This window comes from Hippoglossus stenolepis, chromosome 24 (genome assembly GCF_022539355.2).
Source record: "Hippoglossus stenolepis isolate QCI-W04-F060 chromosome 24, HSTE1.2, whole genome shotgun sequence".
NCBI lineage: Eukaryota > Metazoa > Chordata > Actinopteri > Pleuronectiformes > Pleuronectidae > Hippoglossus > Hippoglossus stenolepis.
In genome coordinates this window covers 3,247,214-3,264,312 of record NC_061506.1, presented here as the reverse complement: position 1 = coordinate 3,264,312, position 17,099 = coordinate 3,247,214, and the positions used below count along the sequence as shown (strand labels likewise).

Below are 17,099 nucleotides of genomic sequence, written 5' to 3'. Positions count from 1 at the left end.
GAAGTGTGCTCGTCACAGCAGCAATCACAAAGTGCTCCATTTCCAGAAAAACAGACCTGGGGCTCTTTTTGTTGCTCACTGGCTGTTTGCAGTTGAAAAATAAAAATAAAAATCCAGGCCTCGTGGGGCTAAATGTTGAAATGATGTCAGTATTTGCTTTGTGTTTTCTGGAGAAACTGTTGTTGTGGTCAAGTGCTCTGACCCCACAGAGCCTCACCGTACGTTAGTAATTGGCACTTCAACTCCTAATTGGCAGGAGGAATGTTTGTTAAGAGGCGGCCTTTGAGCAAACTAGTCAAAATCTGTGTGGTTAAAGGTGCAGCCCCCCCGTCTGTGATGCCTAATGATACTTGACTCTCAAAATCTGTGATAACTAGCATCCAGTGGTTTAAGTTTAGTAACAGAAGTGACAGTATGTGGATTGTGTCGTGATTCTCTGTTCTAGTAGCTTCAACATGAGCTACCTGCAATTTATCCTCATGTATTTATAAATCTCTGCTGTTGTCAAATGCACACATTTTGCCTTTGGGGTTTAAAAACCAGCTTCAATTCCAGATCTGAGTTTGGAGACGTCCTGGATTGCAGAACAAGCGATTGTGTAACAAACGGTATCGTCAGCATTAAAAAGGACAGAGGCACACACAGAGAATTTACACTACAGATGAATCCTTAACTTAATGACTGAATTAATGAGGGAAAAGACAGATTTATTATCCTGTGTGTGTTTGTTTAGTCTTTTTCTGGAAGCACCTGCACCATCTGCTAACTGTGGTTACGTCAGCGTACCTGGAAAGCAGCTGGTGACCTCCCTGGTTCTATCAGAAAACACGACAATACATATTCAGAGAGGTGACAAAAGAAACAACAGAGTGAGATCAAGAGTGAGATATTCTGTTCAGTGCTTTAATGTTCCAACGTACAAAGAGATAAATGCTGATTACTGACATCTCTACAACGGCATCTAAAACATGCCAACACACACACACACACACACACACACAGTCTTCCTCTTTCTATCAGACACAATTACAGTCTTCTGCTGTCATTCACACACACACACACAAACAGCCTAAATCCCTACGCTCATCATTAGACAGCGTTTCTCTGCAGTCTACTGGGAGATGATGCATCAAACAGAGCCGTCTCTGTTTGCGAGCCTCTACTTCTCATCAGCGAATTAATAACCAAACAAATGCTAATAACTACGAGTCAGACCTGGGATGAAACATACAAGGAAGCAGCGTGGGTCAGACGCCCTTTAGGCCCGAGAACACCGGGGGCGTTCACATCCTCAAATTTGTATATGACCCCGTTGAAATTACACCGAGAGGCCGAACACAAATAATCTAATTTAAACAGAAACACAGTGAAGTGCTTCATTAAAAATCAAAGCATGTAGGTCAGTTGTGAAAGTAGCGCAGGCACATTTACATTGTCATTTATAATCAGAGGCTCATCACTGCAACTGACACTGATTTCTGCTGCCAATTAAGAATCAGGACATGCAGCGACTGCATCTGCTCCACGTTACTGTACGTTTGTTTTCTGCTCTGCCAAATGCTGCACTGCCACCTCTGGGATTAAAGATGTGTGAATGAAACAGCTGCACAATGTTACAACTACTACACAATAAAGCAGGAAGTCTTTGATCTGGAAATATCTGGCAGAGGAGTTATCCCCATTTAAGAGCGTTTGTATCTGCAAATCAGGAATATTTGATTATATTTGAAATAATTTATTTAAAGTATGAAACTGTTCTTTTAGTCCTTCCAGTATGAGGATGAGGATATTTGAAAGCATTCCTGTATGTTTGAGCCCAGGTCTGTTACAGTGTTAGTGCCTAAGGCCCCTCTATACCACCAAAGCACAGAGACGTTTCTAGGTAACAAAAACACTCTCACTAAGCTGTGATCATACAGTATTAAATACAGTAGCGACCATACTGAACATCATACTGGTGGTGATGATCTCTATTACAGTCCATCGTTTCAGGGCTTCTGTTCCCCTCGGGAGCGACAACACACCGAGTCATGTGACACGGAGCGCTGCCAAAAGAAATCTAGTGACCAAACAAAGGCAGATACTGATTAACTGGAGCCCCGTCAGCGACCAGCAGTGACATCTTTTAAACTTAGCGTGCTGAAATGCACCCGCTGACCCACATAGCTCGGTATGAATAATGGAATCCTGGCTGTAAAAGTGGGCACTCTTTCTGTTTTCACTCAGTGCTCAATAAACTGCACGGGGACTTTCAATCCACCCAAGGACGTTGAAGGACTCTGGTGCCCTTGTTGCCTATCTTCACCTGACGTCCATCAGTTGAGAGTAAACACACAGTGAATTTACATCAGGAGGTTTACGGCTGCCTGAAAGAGCTTGTAAAGTGAGATTAAGTGGCTTCACTCTCCACCACATTGTGCCCACAAGTTTACCCCGTCCATTAATGCTCCAGATTACAGCTCGTAAAGCTGCAGTGTAAATAGTTTGTCCGTGGGTAGCAATGAAATACACACTGTAGGTAAGTGCAGGGGAAGAGGAAGTAACCAATGAATGTTTAGGAGTTGCTATATCGAGAATGACAAATTACTTAACAAGTACATGTTAAATATGGAGCTGTGATGGTGAGTGATCTGATTTTGGGGTACAGACATCTGCTCAGCTTTAGAACTTGAGTGTGATTGCACATCAAGGGTCTCAAATCGGTTGCATCAGAGATCAATGTTCATCGGGAGGCGAAGAGGAGAGGGAAGATCTAAAGGAGGAGAGATGACAGCCAGCAGAACTTCTTCTTTGAAACACTTGATATGAGCCGAGCGTCTCTGACAGATTCAGTCCTGACACTTCACAGCGTCTCAGATTGACAGAGATTGTCTCACAAAGTCCACAAGTGAGAAGACCCCTCAGCTTCAGCAGCTGATGGATCACAAGCTCTGGGTTCACAGGTTGCACCTTGAGATAGGTACGATATACCAGCTCATACACTCCCAGTCACCCCCTGCAGCTACGACAGGTCTTTTTCAACTTTGACATTTGTAAGAGTGAGGAAAACAGATGTCTCCACATCTGATCTGATTTGGTATGAAGATGGCAAGAGAAAGTGATTTTGAAAGAAGGTGCAGGTTGAGTCACAGATGGCAAGTGCGTCAGTCACAAAGATGTTAAATAGGAAAGAGAGTTGTGGGAAAGACTCAGTTTAAACCTTCCATGGGATTCTGAAACTTTCTGAGACAATGTCTGAGACATTCCTGATATTAATAATCAATAAATCCTCCTTATTTAAAATCATATTATAATAATAACATATTACATCTCCTCCAGCGATGTTGTTTTATTCCTTCAGTATAACACAACAAACAATACAGATTTAATTGCACTGTTACCTCTCATTTCTCACAGGTTACTCTTTACTGGAGGTCGTCATTATTCGATCTGTGCTCAGTGATTAGTCAAATGAATTCCTCTCTTAAGAGCTGCAGTTAACATTGTATAACCCTAATTCCCAACTTGTACAGTGTATAGGTGTTTCATTTATCTCAGTAGGTATTTTATTGACACCCCGTATGAGGCAGTAATGTATACTGTCACCTGTACGTCACATCAGATCTCAGTAGTAGTGTTGTACTGACAGGCAGAAAGACAAACACCACTTTTCATCGTCAACAACAGAGGAGATGATTTGTCTGTGTCGTGTCACTTCCTATAAAACAAAAGGACTTCTGCCTGCTGCACGAGTCGTATGGTGGCTGCACAGGTCCACATTTGTTAAGGTGGCAAGGGAGGAAGCCTAGATCCTATTTTGGGGTGATGGGTGCTTGTCAGCGCCGCAGCAAATATGAGACAACTGCGAGTACAGATAAAGATACCGTTTGTATTTCCAAAATGTCATATTTTACATTCTGGCTCCCTGGTGCACTAGTGAAATTACAGACTGTGTTTTGAATGCAGGATGGAGGTCACGGGGTGAGGGTAAGTAATTCAGCACACAGGGGAGCTGAGAACACAATGTTTTTGCAGAATGACAGATAAAAATAGCAGCATCTGCCTGTTTTATCGCCCAATCTCAAGTTCAAAATCAGCTTCGAAGTTACAATACATGGCTCCGTCCAGGAATGACGCTGGATCCTTGACCACCCAAACACCAGCTGATTAGAGCCAAACCCTGAGGGCAGTGGAAACGAGATAAACACTGTTTATGTTCAATTACGCAGCTTCTGTGGGACGATCTTTTCTGAAAGGAGGTGATGCTACAAAACAATCCTTATTGTCGATATCTGTACAAGCAGCCATTCATGGCGACATTTGACATTTGCTCTCTCCGAGCCAGCAGCTGCATGCCAGGCGTTTTCTCCACTGATCCCTGACATTTGCTGCAGACAAGGAGAGAGCAATTTACTGTTAATGAAACGTGGCCTAGATACACTGCTGTGGTTTATAAATAGTCAGCTTCAGTGGCTGTGTTTACATGCATATAGTAATGCACCGATTGCTCATTCTGGGAGGAAGGCTTTGCCATTATTATGAATGAACTTTAATTTCAGATGATAAAATGATTTTTCTGAATTAGAAACACTTAAATGACCAGTGTGTATAATTTAGGCCTGTTCGTAGTTGTGTTTTCATGAATGTATCATCACCTGAAACTGAGAATCATTGTGTTTTTTGTACCTCACAATGAGATCTACATATAGAGTAAGTCCACGTTTCTACAGTGACCCAGAACAGACAAACCAAACACTCGCTCTGAAGTCTCTATGCATGGCCAGGCGGGGGGGGGGGACTTCTGGACTTCTCTCTCCCTCCAGCTGAGACGGGCACTTAAGATTCATAAGTCTGAACTCTCGTACACCACTGTTGTGCATGTAAACATGGCCACAGAGAGGACACTTCATCGTGCTGAACCAGAGGAGGAAGGATGCTCCGAATGTCGCGATGCATAAAAACTTCCCTCAACAGGGACCTGAAATTTAGCAGACCCCAGGAGGCGGCTGAGTGCAGCCCCGTCTCACACTTCCGACCATGGCTGATCAATCGTGACAGCCGCCCGTGCAAACCCTGTGGGTTGCCACACTAACAGACAAGTGGTTCGATAACAGAATATTGATCGGGTGTCTTCATTTTATTCCCCTCTCTTACCTCCCCCCCACAAGAGTAATCTATCTGTCTTATGAGGCGCAACTGTGGCGTCTGAGCCTCTTCCACGTCCTTGAGAAAGTGAAGGAACTACAGAGGACGTTTGGAAAGCAAACAACTCTAAGTGCCACTGATGATGAGGATGATGGTGATGATGATGATGATGTACAGATGGAGAAAGGGTCTGGGGCTTTTTGAAGATGTCAAGCACAAGAATTTGATGTTAACAGGTGAAGATATACATTTCTTTTTGCATGTGCATGCGTGTGTAAACGTGCGGTAAAAGCCTCCCAGTCCGACATCTTGTTTCTTTAGTAGTGGGTTGTCACTGGTGACCAAAATCCAGCAGTTCTTGTTGTTTCGTTCACAAGGAAGATGGTTTCCAGTGTGTCCCAGCTGTGTCACAAGTCCTTGGAGTAAACCAGTAAGACCCCTACCCATCCCCCCACCCCTGCCCAGGACGGGCCTGCTGACTTTTTGGCTGCCGGTTCAAATACCCATCAGTCTCAGCTCCCACACTTATGTTGAGTGAAGGCAAGAAAATAAATCTCCAGACCGTAATCCAGTGGACAGTATTCCTCACAGTTCTTTGGAACTGAACCTTTAAAAGCTGCCCCACCACCATCACCACCCACACAAACTCCAACCCCCACCCAACCCCCCGAACACCCCTCCTGGCATGTAACTGTAGAGTCTCCACCTTGAATCTGACCTAATAGTACTCCTCGTAGTTCTTGGGATTGAGGCAGTACAGGATTCCCCCGCCGAAGGAGAAGATGGTCCCGCCCCAGGCCAGGCCGTAGCCCCAGTTGAACTCGTGGTAGATCCTCAGGTTGATGCTCTCGATGAACTTGATGGGGTAGAGGACCAAGCTGCAGGCCTGGAGGACAACTGAAAGAGATGCAGAAGGGATTACTACAAGGGAAAGAAAAAACTAGAAGGTCTTGCCGTGTCTGAGGCTATGCTGATCAGTTTAACCTCAGATTAATGTGCATGAATGAATCACATTTCAAAGTATTGTTGTTCTTAAAGCTTCAACATGATGCATTTCCCAGTAGGGTGTCAATATTTTATCTCTACTTCCTTGATTAATAATTGAATCACAAAGTACGTTCAGAACAAACTCTCTCTCTGATGTAAAATGGGTCTCCTGTAAAGTTTAATGAGTTTTGGCTTCATGGGATTTGGTCACATACAGTTTTTCCTTTTTTTTATAGCAGTCATGTACTAAGCAGTTAAGAAATACTAGAAAAATAACAGAAATGAGCGTCAACTAGGTGGAGAAAAGATCTGCATGCCCTGAGGACGAGTCATTCAGCTCGTGTAGCACATTGTGGAATAACTAAATAAATCAAACTTGATCAGAAGGGTCAGAGATGGACAAAAGGGTCAAGTGTGGGAAAGGAAGGGATGGAGGGATGAGGGAAGGTGAAAGTAAAAGGACGGGGGGGGGGGAGTGTTGGGGAGACGGGGGAAGGGATGGATGGCAGCGCAACACAGGAGAAGCCATCAATCATTATTTCTTCAAAGGGAATTCATCTTGTGGGAACACAAACAAGCTCTGGCACTTTCCTGCATGAAAAACTAAATACACGGGCTGCATAATTTCACCAAAACACAAATATTAACACAGGCGGCGTGAAAAACAAGCCTTAAAGAGGTGGTTGCTTGTTGGGAAGTGAGTATGTGATCTATCGTTCACTGAGGGACGCTTTATAGTCCACCCAAAAAACACTTTTTACTATTTTCTCCCTCTCTCGTTATGGTAAAACAAGTTTTTACAGTTTGTTTGTATGTTCAATTATTCATCAATCACTGATCTCTCTTTCCCAAGCTCTAAAATGATCTAAAATTGTTATATTATTAAAATAATGCAGCACCTCTGTAGATAATTAGTGAATTATTAATGAATAAATAAATGAGTGAATAATAATGATGATGATCAATAAGGCTAGGGACACATTAGTTTAAAACTAGTTTATGGTAAGACCCACAAGAAGACATAATTAGGATTTTTTTTAATTCAGTTTTCCAACCAATTAACTTACACTAGCATTGCTCAGATCATAGTTACTTGTGTTGAAATAACAAAACTTCCAGCAGCATCCAGGAGACTAAATTAAAGACATTAAAATTATAACTATAAGTATAATACATGCAGAACCAGTGGCACTCCTACTCCACTTGTCAGCATGTTTTCAAGCTGTAGATGTTCCCGTGTGTGTTTGTTTGCTGAGGCTAAAGAGAGAAAAGCTTCTCAATCCCTGCAGCATGCAAAATGATTCTATTTGAAGGAGCAGTCAAATGTCAATCCAGAAATAATATGGATGTTTAATTCTCGTCCTTTCACGCTTTTCATTTTAATTTTTCACACACACTTTGAAAGCAGTTTTTGGGGATAAGAAAAGTTCCAGTTAATGACAAATCACAATGCGTCTCTAAATCTCTGCACAATCCTTCTAAGTTATTTCCACTTCAGTGCCGTGTTTGGCTTCTGTGATTTGCACAGTGAAATTGAGAAAACCCTCTCACAGGAAACACATGCAAAATCAAACATTCCTCTAAAAGAAAAATGACATTTTCATATTATTCTGGGAGGTGAGAATGTAGAAACTTCACAGTTGTCCAACTCCAGATTGGGGCTGACAGGGGAAATTAAACGGACAGGCGTGACGCCCGCTGCGACCCTGCTGGGCTCCAATCATAAAAATAGGATTTTGTCTAAATGAGTTTGAGGGCGAGAGGGATTGTGAATGAGAATGTGAGTGTGCAGTCTGTGTGCCTTCTTAATCAGTCAGTGAGGATTATCATTTAAATGCATGTCAGTTTTCAATGTGATTACCCTGCAACCTTCCAGTTACCTTGTCTAAATTGGTTAATTAAGTAATCTGTTTGTGTGTGTGAGTCACTCAGCAGAGTATTTTAGTGCATAATGAATGAGTGGCCTTTAACCCAGGACTGGTGTGATTGTGTCTGGACAGTTCTGGTGCTCATGTGTTCACTGACCTGCAGCGAAGAGCATGAAAGCGACGGGTGCGTAAAATCGCCGTCTCGTCCCGATGCACACGGCGACCAGAGCGACCAGGAATGACATCAGCACCAGGGCTCCACCCCCTAGCAACAGGGCCAGTGTAGCAACCTGCCAGTCTGGGCAGGGCAGGAGGGGCGGGGAGAGAGGAGGAAGATGGACAGAAAACGTGGTTAAGAGACGTAGGAAGAAAAGAGTGACCTCAAAGGAAAGGTTAAACATTTAGTTTACATTCATGAATAAATGCAATATGCATACCAGAGCTAAAAATGAAATGCACAAGACCTTGATGGTGACCTGGGAGGAGAGACAGAGCCAAACATTATTTGATTTGACATTTTATATATTACTGCCTTTACCGAGTATGTTGATCAGGGAGAGAAGGAGTGTTGAAGGCATGAGAGAGGGAGGAATGAACAATAAAACACGGAGTATATTTATGACGGAAAGTTAAAGCACATGGAAGAAAGACAAGAAAGGGAAATGGAAGGAACAAGAGAAGGAGGACAGGAAAAAGGTAATAAATAGGAGGTGAAGATTTAAAGGATGCATGGAAAGATTGGAGAGTTAAGGAAGGATGGTATGTCAAGGGAAGGTAATAAAGAAGAAAGGGGGATGAGAAAAGGAAAGAATGAGTGCAATGGAAAGATGGAAATGGTGGAAGGTAAAAGGAAGAGTGAAGGAGGATGGAATAGATGAAGAGGTTTAGAAGGAAATACATTAAGGGAGGAAGTTAGGATGGAGAAAGTTAAGAAAGGGGAGAATAAAGGTATGAAAAGGAAGTGATGACATATCGTGTGAAAGAAAAGAGGGAATAAGGTTTAAACAGCCAGTGGAAGGAAGGAAGGAAGCTCGGGAGGCAAGGTATGAAAAGCAGATAGAAGGAAAGAACGATGGAAGGTGAATGAATGAAGGGGAGAAAGGAGAGATGGAGGAAGTATAAAAGCAATTGAGGAACAAATGAGTAAATAGACCGGCACAAAAAAAACAGAGGGAATCAAGGAAGCAGGGGGAACTGAGGAAAAACAGGAGAGACAAGTTAAATGAAGAGAGGCTCAGTGGCAACGTGGCGGCGAGCATCTCCGAGAGGGTGAGGGGGGATAAGAGAGGAGACACATGCGGGTGGAGGGGCGCTGGCATAATGTTACAAGGACAGAGAGAGGGCAGCATGAAAAGAAATGCCAACAGGAGGAGAAGGGCAGGAGGAGGAGGAGGAGTAGGAGGAGGAGGAGGGTGAAGGCAGAGGGGGAGAGAGGGGGAGAGAGGGGTGAGGGGTGAGGAGGAGGGCGTGAAGGGGCTGGGGACAGAGCAGTGCCGAGTGAAAGTAATGAAGAGAGAAAGCACTTAGTATACCTGAGCTGACAAAAAGCTTCAGCTAAAGAGCTTTGCTGGCACGTTGTCAAAAGTCTCTCTGCATGTACGTATATATACATATATATATATAGACAGAGAGAGAGAGAGAGAGAGAGAGAGAGAGAGCACCGAACTAGCACACACACACACACACACACACACACACACACACAGATACAAACTAATTTACAAAGTCACACAAACTTGAGAGCAAATATTGCATCAATGTCAACATTTGTGCGTATTCGGCTGCTGTGCTCAGCCAGCGCAGGTTTTATACTCTGCACAACTTAACACAAGGAGAACGGAGAGACGAGATGTGAACATGAAATATACGTCACGTCACATAAAGACGCGAGGAGCTGGAAATGTTTTAACTTGAGCAAAAAGCCTACACGTATCCCAGGGCTTCATGAACCAAGAATTACATCATAAACGTGCAGAGACAAGAGAAAAACTGTGAGACACATGGAGAGAAATAAGAGAAAGAAGTGGAGACACACACACACACACACACACACACACACACACACACACACACACACAGCTAACATCCGTCCAGTTGGTACATGGACTTTTTGGGGTTAATAAACAGAGACTGCACAAATTTTCCATCAGTCCAATATGTGCAAATAACACAAAATGAAAATTCTCACCACTTTCTTTTTGAATATATTTAGTAGGTAGGAACTAAAAACTTTAATTCGCTTCTGCAAAGCCAGCAAACTGATTGAGTCTAAATTAAAGATATGATAGTGAAGCTTTTAAGGCTCATCCATGCTCAACATAAGACAGGAGAGCACGACTCACACACACGCCTTGTCATTTAATCCACAGGGAGAAAAGCTCTGACTGTTTCTCTGACCTTTTCTTCCACCTGTCAGCCCTCACGCTGTGATCAGATGTGGGGCTGTCAAATTGGCAGGCGAATGTAAACTGCAGTAAAACCCCACCACCACCAAACCTGAGAGGGCTATCATACAAAACACAGGACTTAAATAATCTGTACTCCTTAAGGACAGACACTAGCTTCTAACAGATAAACATCGAACTGCAAGTTCTGGATGAAACATAGATGAAGCACATCTGTCAGAGAACTGGAGCTGTGGGTGTGGAGCCAAAGTCACTGCACAGCAGATTGCTTCACTGCAGAGCTATTTAAGTGAATTCATCTTTTTTATTTCACTACGCATAATGTATAAATACAGCCAATGCCTAAATTTACTGCTCTAATGTGGAATGAACGACGGATGGAGGAGGAGAGAGATAAGGAGAGATGAGAGATTTAGAGCGAGCGAGGAGATGAGATGCAGAGATGGATAGTGATAGGCAGAGAAAGAGGGAGGAAATTAAAGATGAGCAAGTGGGAAGGAAAGATTATTGAGAGCGATAGAGAGCAGAAGGAAGGAGGGAGAGATAAAGATATATGAGGTACTGTATTATTAAAATTATAAAGCAACTTAAAAGGCAGTTTGAAAGATGTTGCTGATTAGGACGGCCGTCTGGTCAAACACCTTTCCTGGCAACAAGGATGACATGAAAACCAAATGTAGTCGTTTCATCCTTTAATATACGCCGGCGACCTGGATGGATGCAGGGCTGGATGGACCCTGTAAGGCTGATCGGTTTTTTTAGGTTGGCCCTTCAAGCAAAAGAAAAACAAGGAATCACTAGAGGTCAACTCTACAAAAGCAACAAGACTGAGGTAAATCAGATGCCCCCTGAGAGATGCCCCAAAAGTCGCCCTGTATCAGAAATGCAACTAGATATGCATGGGGTGGAAGAATGGAGGTGGAGGGATGGAGGGATGGAGGGATGGAGGGATGGAGGCGCAGAGTGAAAACCAAGCTCTCAGGAGGCTCAGGTGGTCCATCAGGTTTTCATATTCAGCTTCCCCTGAAAGGACAGAGGGCTTGGAAGCGGCGGGGATGAAACTACAAGGCACCAAATTACCAATAACCAAGCAGACTCTAGATTCATCATTTGAATTTAATTAAAATCTGCAATTCAAATTAAACAAATTTATAAAAATTGAAGATTAACTTTAAAAGAAAAGCGTATTAGTTCAAATGGAAGGATGGAAAAACAAGAAGACGTTTTGTTGTAGACGTTCACAGTGACTCAAGTATCTACATATCTTTTGGGGGTTTATGTTAATTACGTGATAATAATTTATAATCAGTCTAATATTGTTTTTTTCACACAGCAGATCCAACCTATTATTTTAATTCGTACAAGCTGATGAACCAAATGAATGTGGCAGATGGGAAAAAAATCCTAAGAGGAATAACTACTATATATTGAAGATAATAAAAAAATTGTTTAAGAGGACAGGTTTTTATATGCTGCTGCAGATCTATTTGTCTGGGCATACGCACATCCCTGTGTGTGTGTGTGTGTGTGTGTGTGTGTGTGTGTGTGTGTGTGTGTGTGTGTGTGTGTGTGTGTGTGTGTGTTTGGCTCTGGCAGACAGGGGGGGGCGGCTGTGGGTTCCTTGCTATTCCCCTGTCTGTCTGCCACAGAACTGAATGCCACATCATTTCCCATTCCTCGTTCAGCAGCTACAAATAGAACGGGGTGTCTCTGGGGCCTCACTGAGAGGAGAGATGGAGTCATAGGAAAGGAGGGGATGAAGGGGGTGAGGGAGGAGGGAGGAGGTGAAGAGGGAGAGGAGGAGAAGGAGGGAGAGGAGGTTTGACCCTGGAGAAAATGGAACTGAGAGATGGAGATGGAGAGGGCTGAGGATGGTGAAATTACAAAGGGGATATGATTAACATTAGAAATGTAACAATGAAGCCCTCAGGGAAGAGAAGGGGAAAGGAGGTGGGGAAGGGAGGAAGACAGGAGGGTAAAATGAATGACAAACAGAAAAGGAGATGAAAAGCTGGGAGCAGGATTGAGGACCGAGACAAAAGACAATTCGTTTAGGAGCACAGATGAAGGGCTGGGAGAGAAGCAGTGGATGGATCGATAGCCTGATAGTGAAAGATGAGAGGGGCAGAGAGCGAGGAGTCAACAATCACAGGGTTTTTGGGGCTTCGATGGTGAATTACCTCAAATCGGTGACAACAAAGACCAGAGAACAAGGGAGCAAACGGGCTAAAGCCTGCACCTCTGCTCAACATTCATTTAAAATCACAACTCTGAGTGTGTCTTCAGTCATTTAGTTTCATCGTAGTAAATATTAATGAGTTAATATGCTGTAAAAACCACATCTTTGTAATCCTTGGTTAAATTAACTACATATCGTGTGTGAGAGAGAGAGAGAGAGAGAGAGAGAGAGAGAGAGAAGTGGTGGTTTTATCATTTCAGGCTGTAACCAAATCTGACAGTGAGTCCGGGAAATCTTCTCTCAAGGTCAGATGAATGACAAAGCTATTGGTGGTAGTAGTAGTTGTTAAAGAAAGAGAGAGAGGAAAAAGAAAGACAGGATGAGGAAGAGGGGAAGAGCAGATCCGAGGGAGGAAGATGCTAAAAGGGACAATAGGAGGAATGAATGAATGAATGAAGGAGAATATGTTGCTGTTAAGTCTGTGGGAGGAGGAGAAGAAGGGATTTACTGTGAGGCAGAGAGAGAATAAAGAGAAAAGGAAAGTGAGCTGGCTTACAGGTGTAAATTCTGTGTGTGTGTGTGTGTGTGTGTGTGTGTGTGTGTGTGTGTGTGTGTGTGTGTGTGTGTGTAAAATCCATCTAACACAACTGTACTTTCAAAAAAATACAACAAACAGCTACAAAGTGAAATGCAGAGAAATGTGATTTGTATCTAAAATTGCAATTAAAAATAATAACTCTCCTTTGTGCCTTTGAGTTTCTCTCAGTTAAATTAATTGGAGGCTGCTGATTTTGTGAATAAATGATTCCTTACGCCGACTGAGGTATTAGACGATCACAGAACTCAACTGAACAGAGTTTCTCTAATGCTTGTTGTTGGAGGCGAGGCCAGATTCATGGAACCTGAGGAACTTGCTCCCTCATCCGTCTAACCCTGGTGTACCTCAGCTCTTAAGAGACCCGAGGCCACTTTACACCTCGTCTAATTACTTCATTTGACTCAATTAGGCTCTGAAGTTCCTGGTTTTAATGAGTTTCTTGGTTAAATATCAGTTTTTCTCCTGTAGAGTCGTTTAAATAGCTAAGGTGTGTAGAAGTGTTGTTATTCATGCTGGTAAAAGGTAATAGAATATAATGTGTTTTGCGGTTTGTTTTTAGAGGGGAAACTGAAGACTATACAATGCTGTTTTTCTTTATCTTATTTTCCAGTGAAAACTTGTTTCGTACAAACTTTAACTTTAAAAATTCAAGCAGATTTGACTCAGCCCCATGAGCAAATCCACTGATCTGCTAATCCTGGCGATTCCCCTGGAACGTATTACAATCGCCACAAAGGTTCAGAATTCTAAAAGCTGGTGTGACTGGGCCTTAAGGGCACTTGGAAAAAAGGAATCCAATTTGGATATTGATCTTTCTCTACTTACAGCGGTACGGGGGCCCGGGAGGATCAAACCGCCCCTTGCCGAGTACCTGCGAACTCCAGCAGGGGCAGCACTGTCACGCTGAATGAAAAGGATGAGCTAAATTTAAAGAAACGGCTGCTTTGGTCTGTCTCTGTCTCTAGAACAAGCCGAGGGGAACTGGCCAAACAGGGAGTGATTTATTTTTTAACATCAGTGTGTGCATTGGTAAGGCTCACACACTTACGAGCCAACACACACCCGCCGCGCCAAGACGCCTAATTAGGGAGTCCTGGTCTGGAGACTGGATGTGTGTGTGTGTGTGTGTGTGTGTGTGTGTGTGTGTGTGAGAGAGGGACAGAAAGAAAGGAAGGAAGGGCTGAGAGTTGCGGTCACAAATTGTGCCTGTCAGTGTTAGTGTGTGTGTGTGTGTGTGTGTGTGTTTGTGTGTGTGTCGTGTGAGTCTGTGTGAGTCTTAGGAGAGAAGGTGCAGACATGCAACAACAGAGAAATCAGAGAGTGACATGAAATATTCAGCTGGGCTTCAGAGGAGACTGTCCAGAAATAGGTCTCCTCTACTTGGTAGACACACACACACACACACACACACACACACACACACACACACACACACACACACACACACACTAATTTGCACTGACATGCAGACACCCAGGCTGTATGTCACAAACACAGACACAAAAGGAAACACTGCAGCCATTCACTTGCATCCAGATACACGCACACACTGTGCAGTTGCTACGAATGCACACACACACACACACACACACAATCAGACAGAGTGTGTGTGTGTGTGAGAGAGAGATAGAGAGCTAGAGATTAAGAGATATAGACAGAGAGATAGATAGGTGTCATCTTAAGTAATTAGCAGCAGTCAGCTCCTCCTGTCAGAGTGAAGCCATTTCTACTCAATTAAAGAAACGCTCATGAACTCCGTTTCCCTGGAAACCAAACCAACATCCGACATCAACCTCTCCTGCCCTGCCCTCAAACTGCAGGTCCTCTCCCGGGCACAACAACAAGGCCGCGTTCTAGACAACAAAAGAAGGGGGTGGATCATAAAAAAGTAAGAAGGAGACGTGGAGGAGCTTTGTATCGAGCTTTGCACCAGAAGCGTTTTCTTTTTAACCTCCTCTTCCTCCTTCGCCTCTGTTGAAAAATGAATTAATTAGATGCCGGTAGGACAACACCCAGCAGAGCTCACATGCCTCACCATGGAGGTGGAGGTGCTTTTGCTGCATTAGTCATCTAGATGGTCACTATTATGAAGTAAAGAGCCTGAGAATAAAGAGCATCACTTCTGACCAAGGCTTCATATTTTATTCCTATTTCCCTAAATGGATCCACGAGTATGTTCTGGTGAATTAATAATTTTGTTTTATAGTCTTACGATTGGGTTTAAAAACCCTTTCAGACGCCATAATGCTTTTTAACCATTAATTTGGAACATAAATTACAAACATAAAACTTTCATTTAGGGCTGTACCTGCCGCAAGCTAAGGAAAATATTCTGAGACGCTGGAACAACTCAATTTGTGCATTATTGCTGAAAATGACAAAAGCAATTGACTAATTATCAGATTTGTTATTGATTTCTGTCGAATTAATCACCTAATTGTGCCAGATTTTATACATTTAACAGACCTTGCAGCCCACCGGTGCTCCACCTCCATTTCTCCACAAACCCCTCTGTGAAAGACCCGTGGCAGTCGGCGACTTGTGCACCCGTGTTCGTATGTTTCCAAAATGTCACATGCCTGCAGCTTTTGAGGGGGTGTGAGCGTCTGTCATCCTGATGCAGCTGGTTAATCCTGCACCAAAGTTACATTTCTATCTCTGATCCATTTTCTCTTCACAGTCAAAGGCTCGGATCAAATCACCTCAACTTACTTTGAGTGTGATTCTGTTTGAAGTGTACTCCAGCCCAGGAACATCCCTTCACTTCACCTCCACAATAATTAATGTGGAGCTCCCCAGTGGAGTCACAGGGGCTGTCAGGATGAGGCTTTGATATGGTTGGATAGAGACAGTGGGGAGCCACCATACTGGGCAGGACAATATCTCTCTATGGCTTGTTTCCCTCTACCCCTCTACAGGTGATGAAGCATTCCTCCATCATCTTCATCAGCTCCATCTCCTGCTGTCAATCAGATCAACTCTTTGTGCCAGAACTGTAAACAACCGTGCGTCCTGTCCAGTGCGCATGGGACAGGATGTGATTCTCTTTAAAAAGCTCCATGCATGCATTGGGACACCGCCCCCCCAGCTCCCCGTTACCTGAGCCCAACGTGCTGCTGCACTGCCAGTTCTCGGTGCTCGCCGGCTTCCAGCAGGACTCCCACAGGGACAGGTAGTACTGGTCGTCGGCGGTCACCCACGCCGGGCTCATCACGGCTCCCACGTCCAGACAGAGCGCCAGGAACACGCAGACCAGTCCGACCAGTTTGAGCGGAGTGAGTGGGGAGCTGCGCGCCGACTCCTCCGTCTCCGTGACAGCAGAGGACATGGTGAGGAGGCTGGAGAGGGTCCGGACCCCGGGGGAGGATGCTCTGGATGTGGATCTGTGCTGCGCGCCGGTGCGTCCCCTCCTCACGCAGAGTCTCCGCTGAGTGCGGTGGATGCTGCCGGTGCTGGAGCCCCCGCAGCCGCCTGCGTTGCGCGCTGGACGGACGCTCCGCCTGTGGCGCACCGGAGACCTCGGTGTTTACTGCGCTGACGTCAAGGCTCTGAGGGACCAGCAGGTGCTACAGGGTCCTAGAGACAAAAGATCACATAGTCCTCGGTTTGTTTCGTGTTTTAAATAATATCATACTTTGGATTTTTGTATTTATCTGACTATGATATAATTCCAGTAGCTTTTATCCCCTCGCATAATCACACTTTCAACTTTGCATAAGACAATCACATGTGTGTAAGTGAAGTTAGTCATGTTAGTAGTTTTAACTGTGCAATATTCATTCTGTCTGTGCAATACAAGGGTTCATGTGCAATCTATTGAGTGTTCATATTCTCATATTCTCATATTGTCATACTTACTTGACTCTTGCTGCTGTAATATTGCAAATTTCCCCATTGTTGGACTAATAAAGGATTATCTTATCTTATCTTATCTTATC

The 17,099-nt window shown here is 43.9% G+C and overlaps 2 protein-coding genes across 3 annotated transcripts in view; both read right to left on the bottom strand.

Moving 5' to 3' along the window:
* Positions 1-887: 887 nt before the first annotated feature.
* LOC118103274 (transmembrane protein 47) lies at positions 888-16,734 on the bottom strand. 2 transcript variants are annotated; one of them, XM_035150025.2, is made up of 4 exons: positions 16,261-16,734; positions 8,417-8,455; positions 8,137-8,277; positions 888-6,021 (listed from the first exon to the last, which is right to left on the bottom strand). In XM_035150025.2, exons 1-4 carry the CDS (start codon positions 16,487-16,489, stop codon positions 5,843-5,845), a joined length of 588 nt encoding a protein of 195 aa, XP_035005916.1. In that variant the 5' UTR covers positions 16,490-16,734; the 3' UTR covers positions 888-5,842. The 2 variants fall into 2 exon arrangements, with proteins under 2 accessions (XP_035005916.1, XP_035005917.1); XM_035150026.2 differs by lacking the exon at positions 8,417-8,455 and having other exon boundaries at positions 16,261-16,728.
* Positions 16,728-17,099, bottom strand: part of LOC118103669 (cilia and flagella-associated protein 47) — a 37,571-nt gene continuing 37,199 nt past the window's right edge. The window contains 1 exon segment of the mRNA XM_035150829.2: positions 16,728-16,737. Within this exon segment, the coding sequence (XP_035006720.2) occupies positions 16,728-16,737 (10 nt within the window).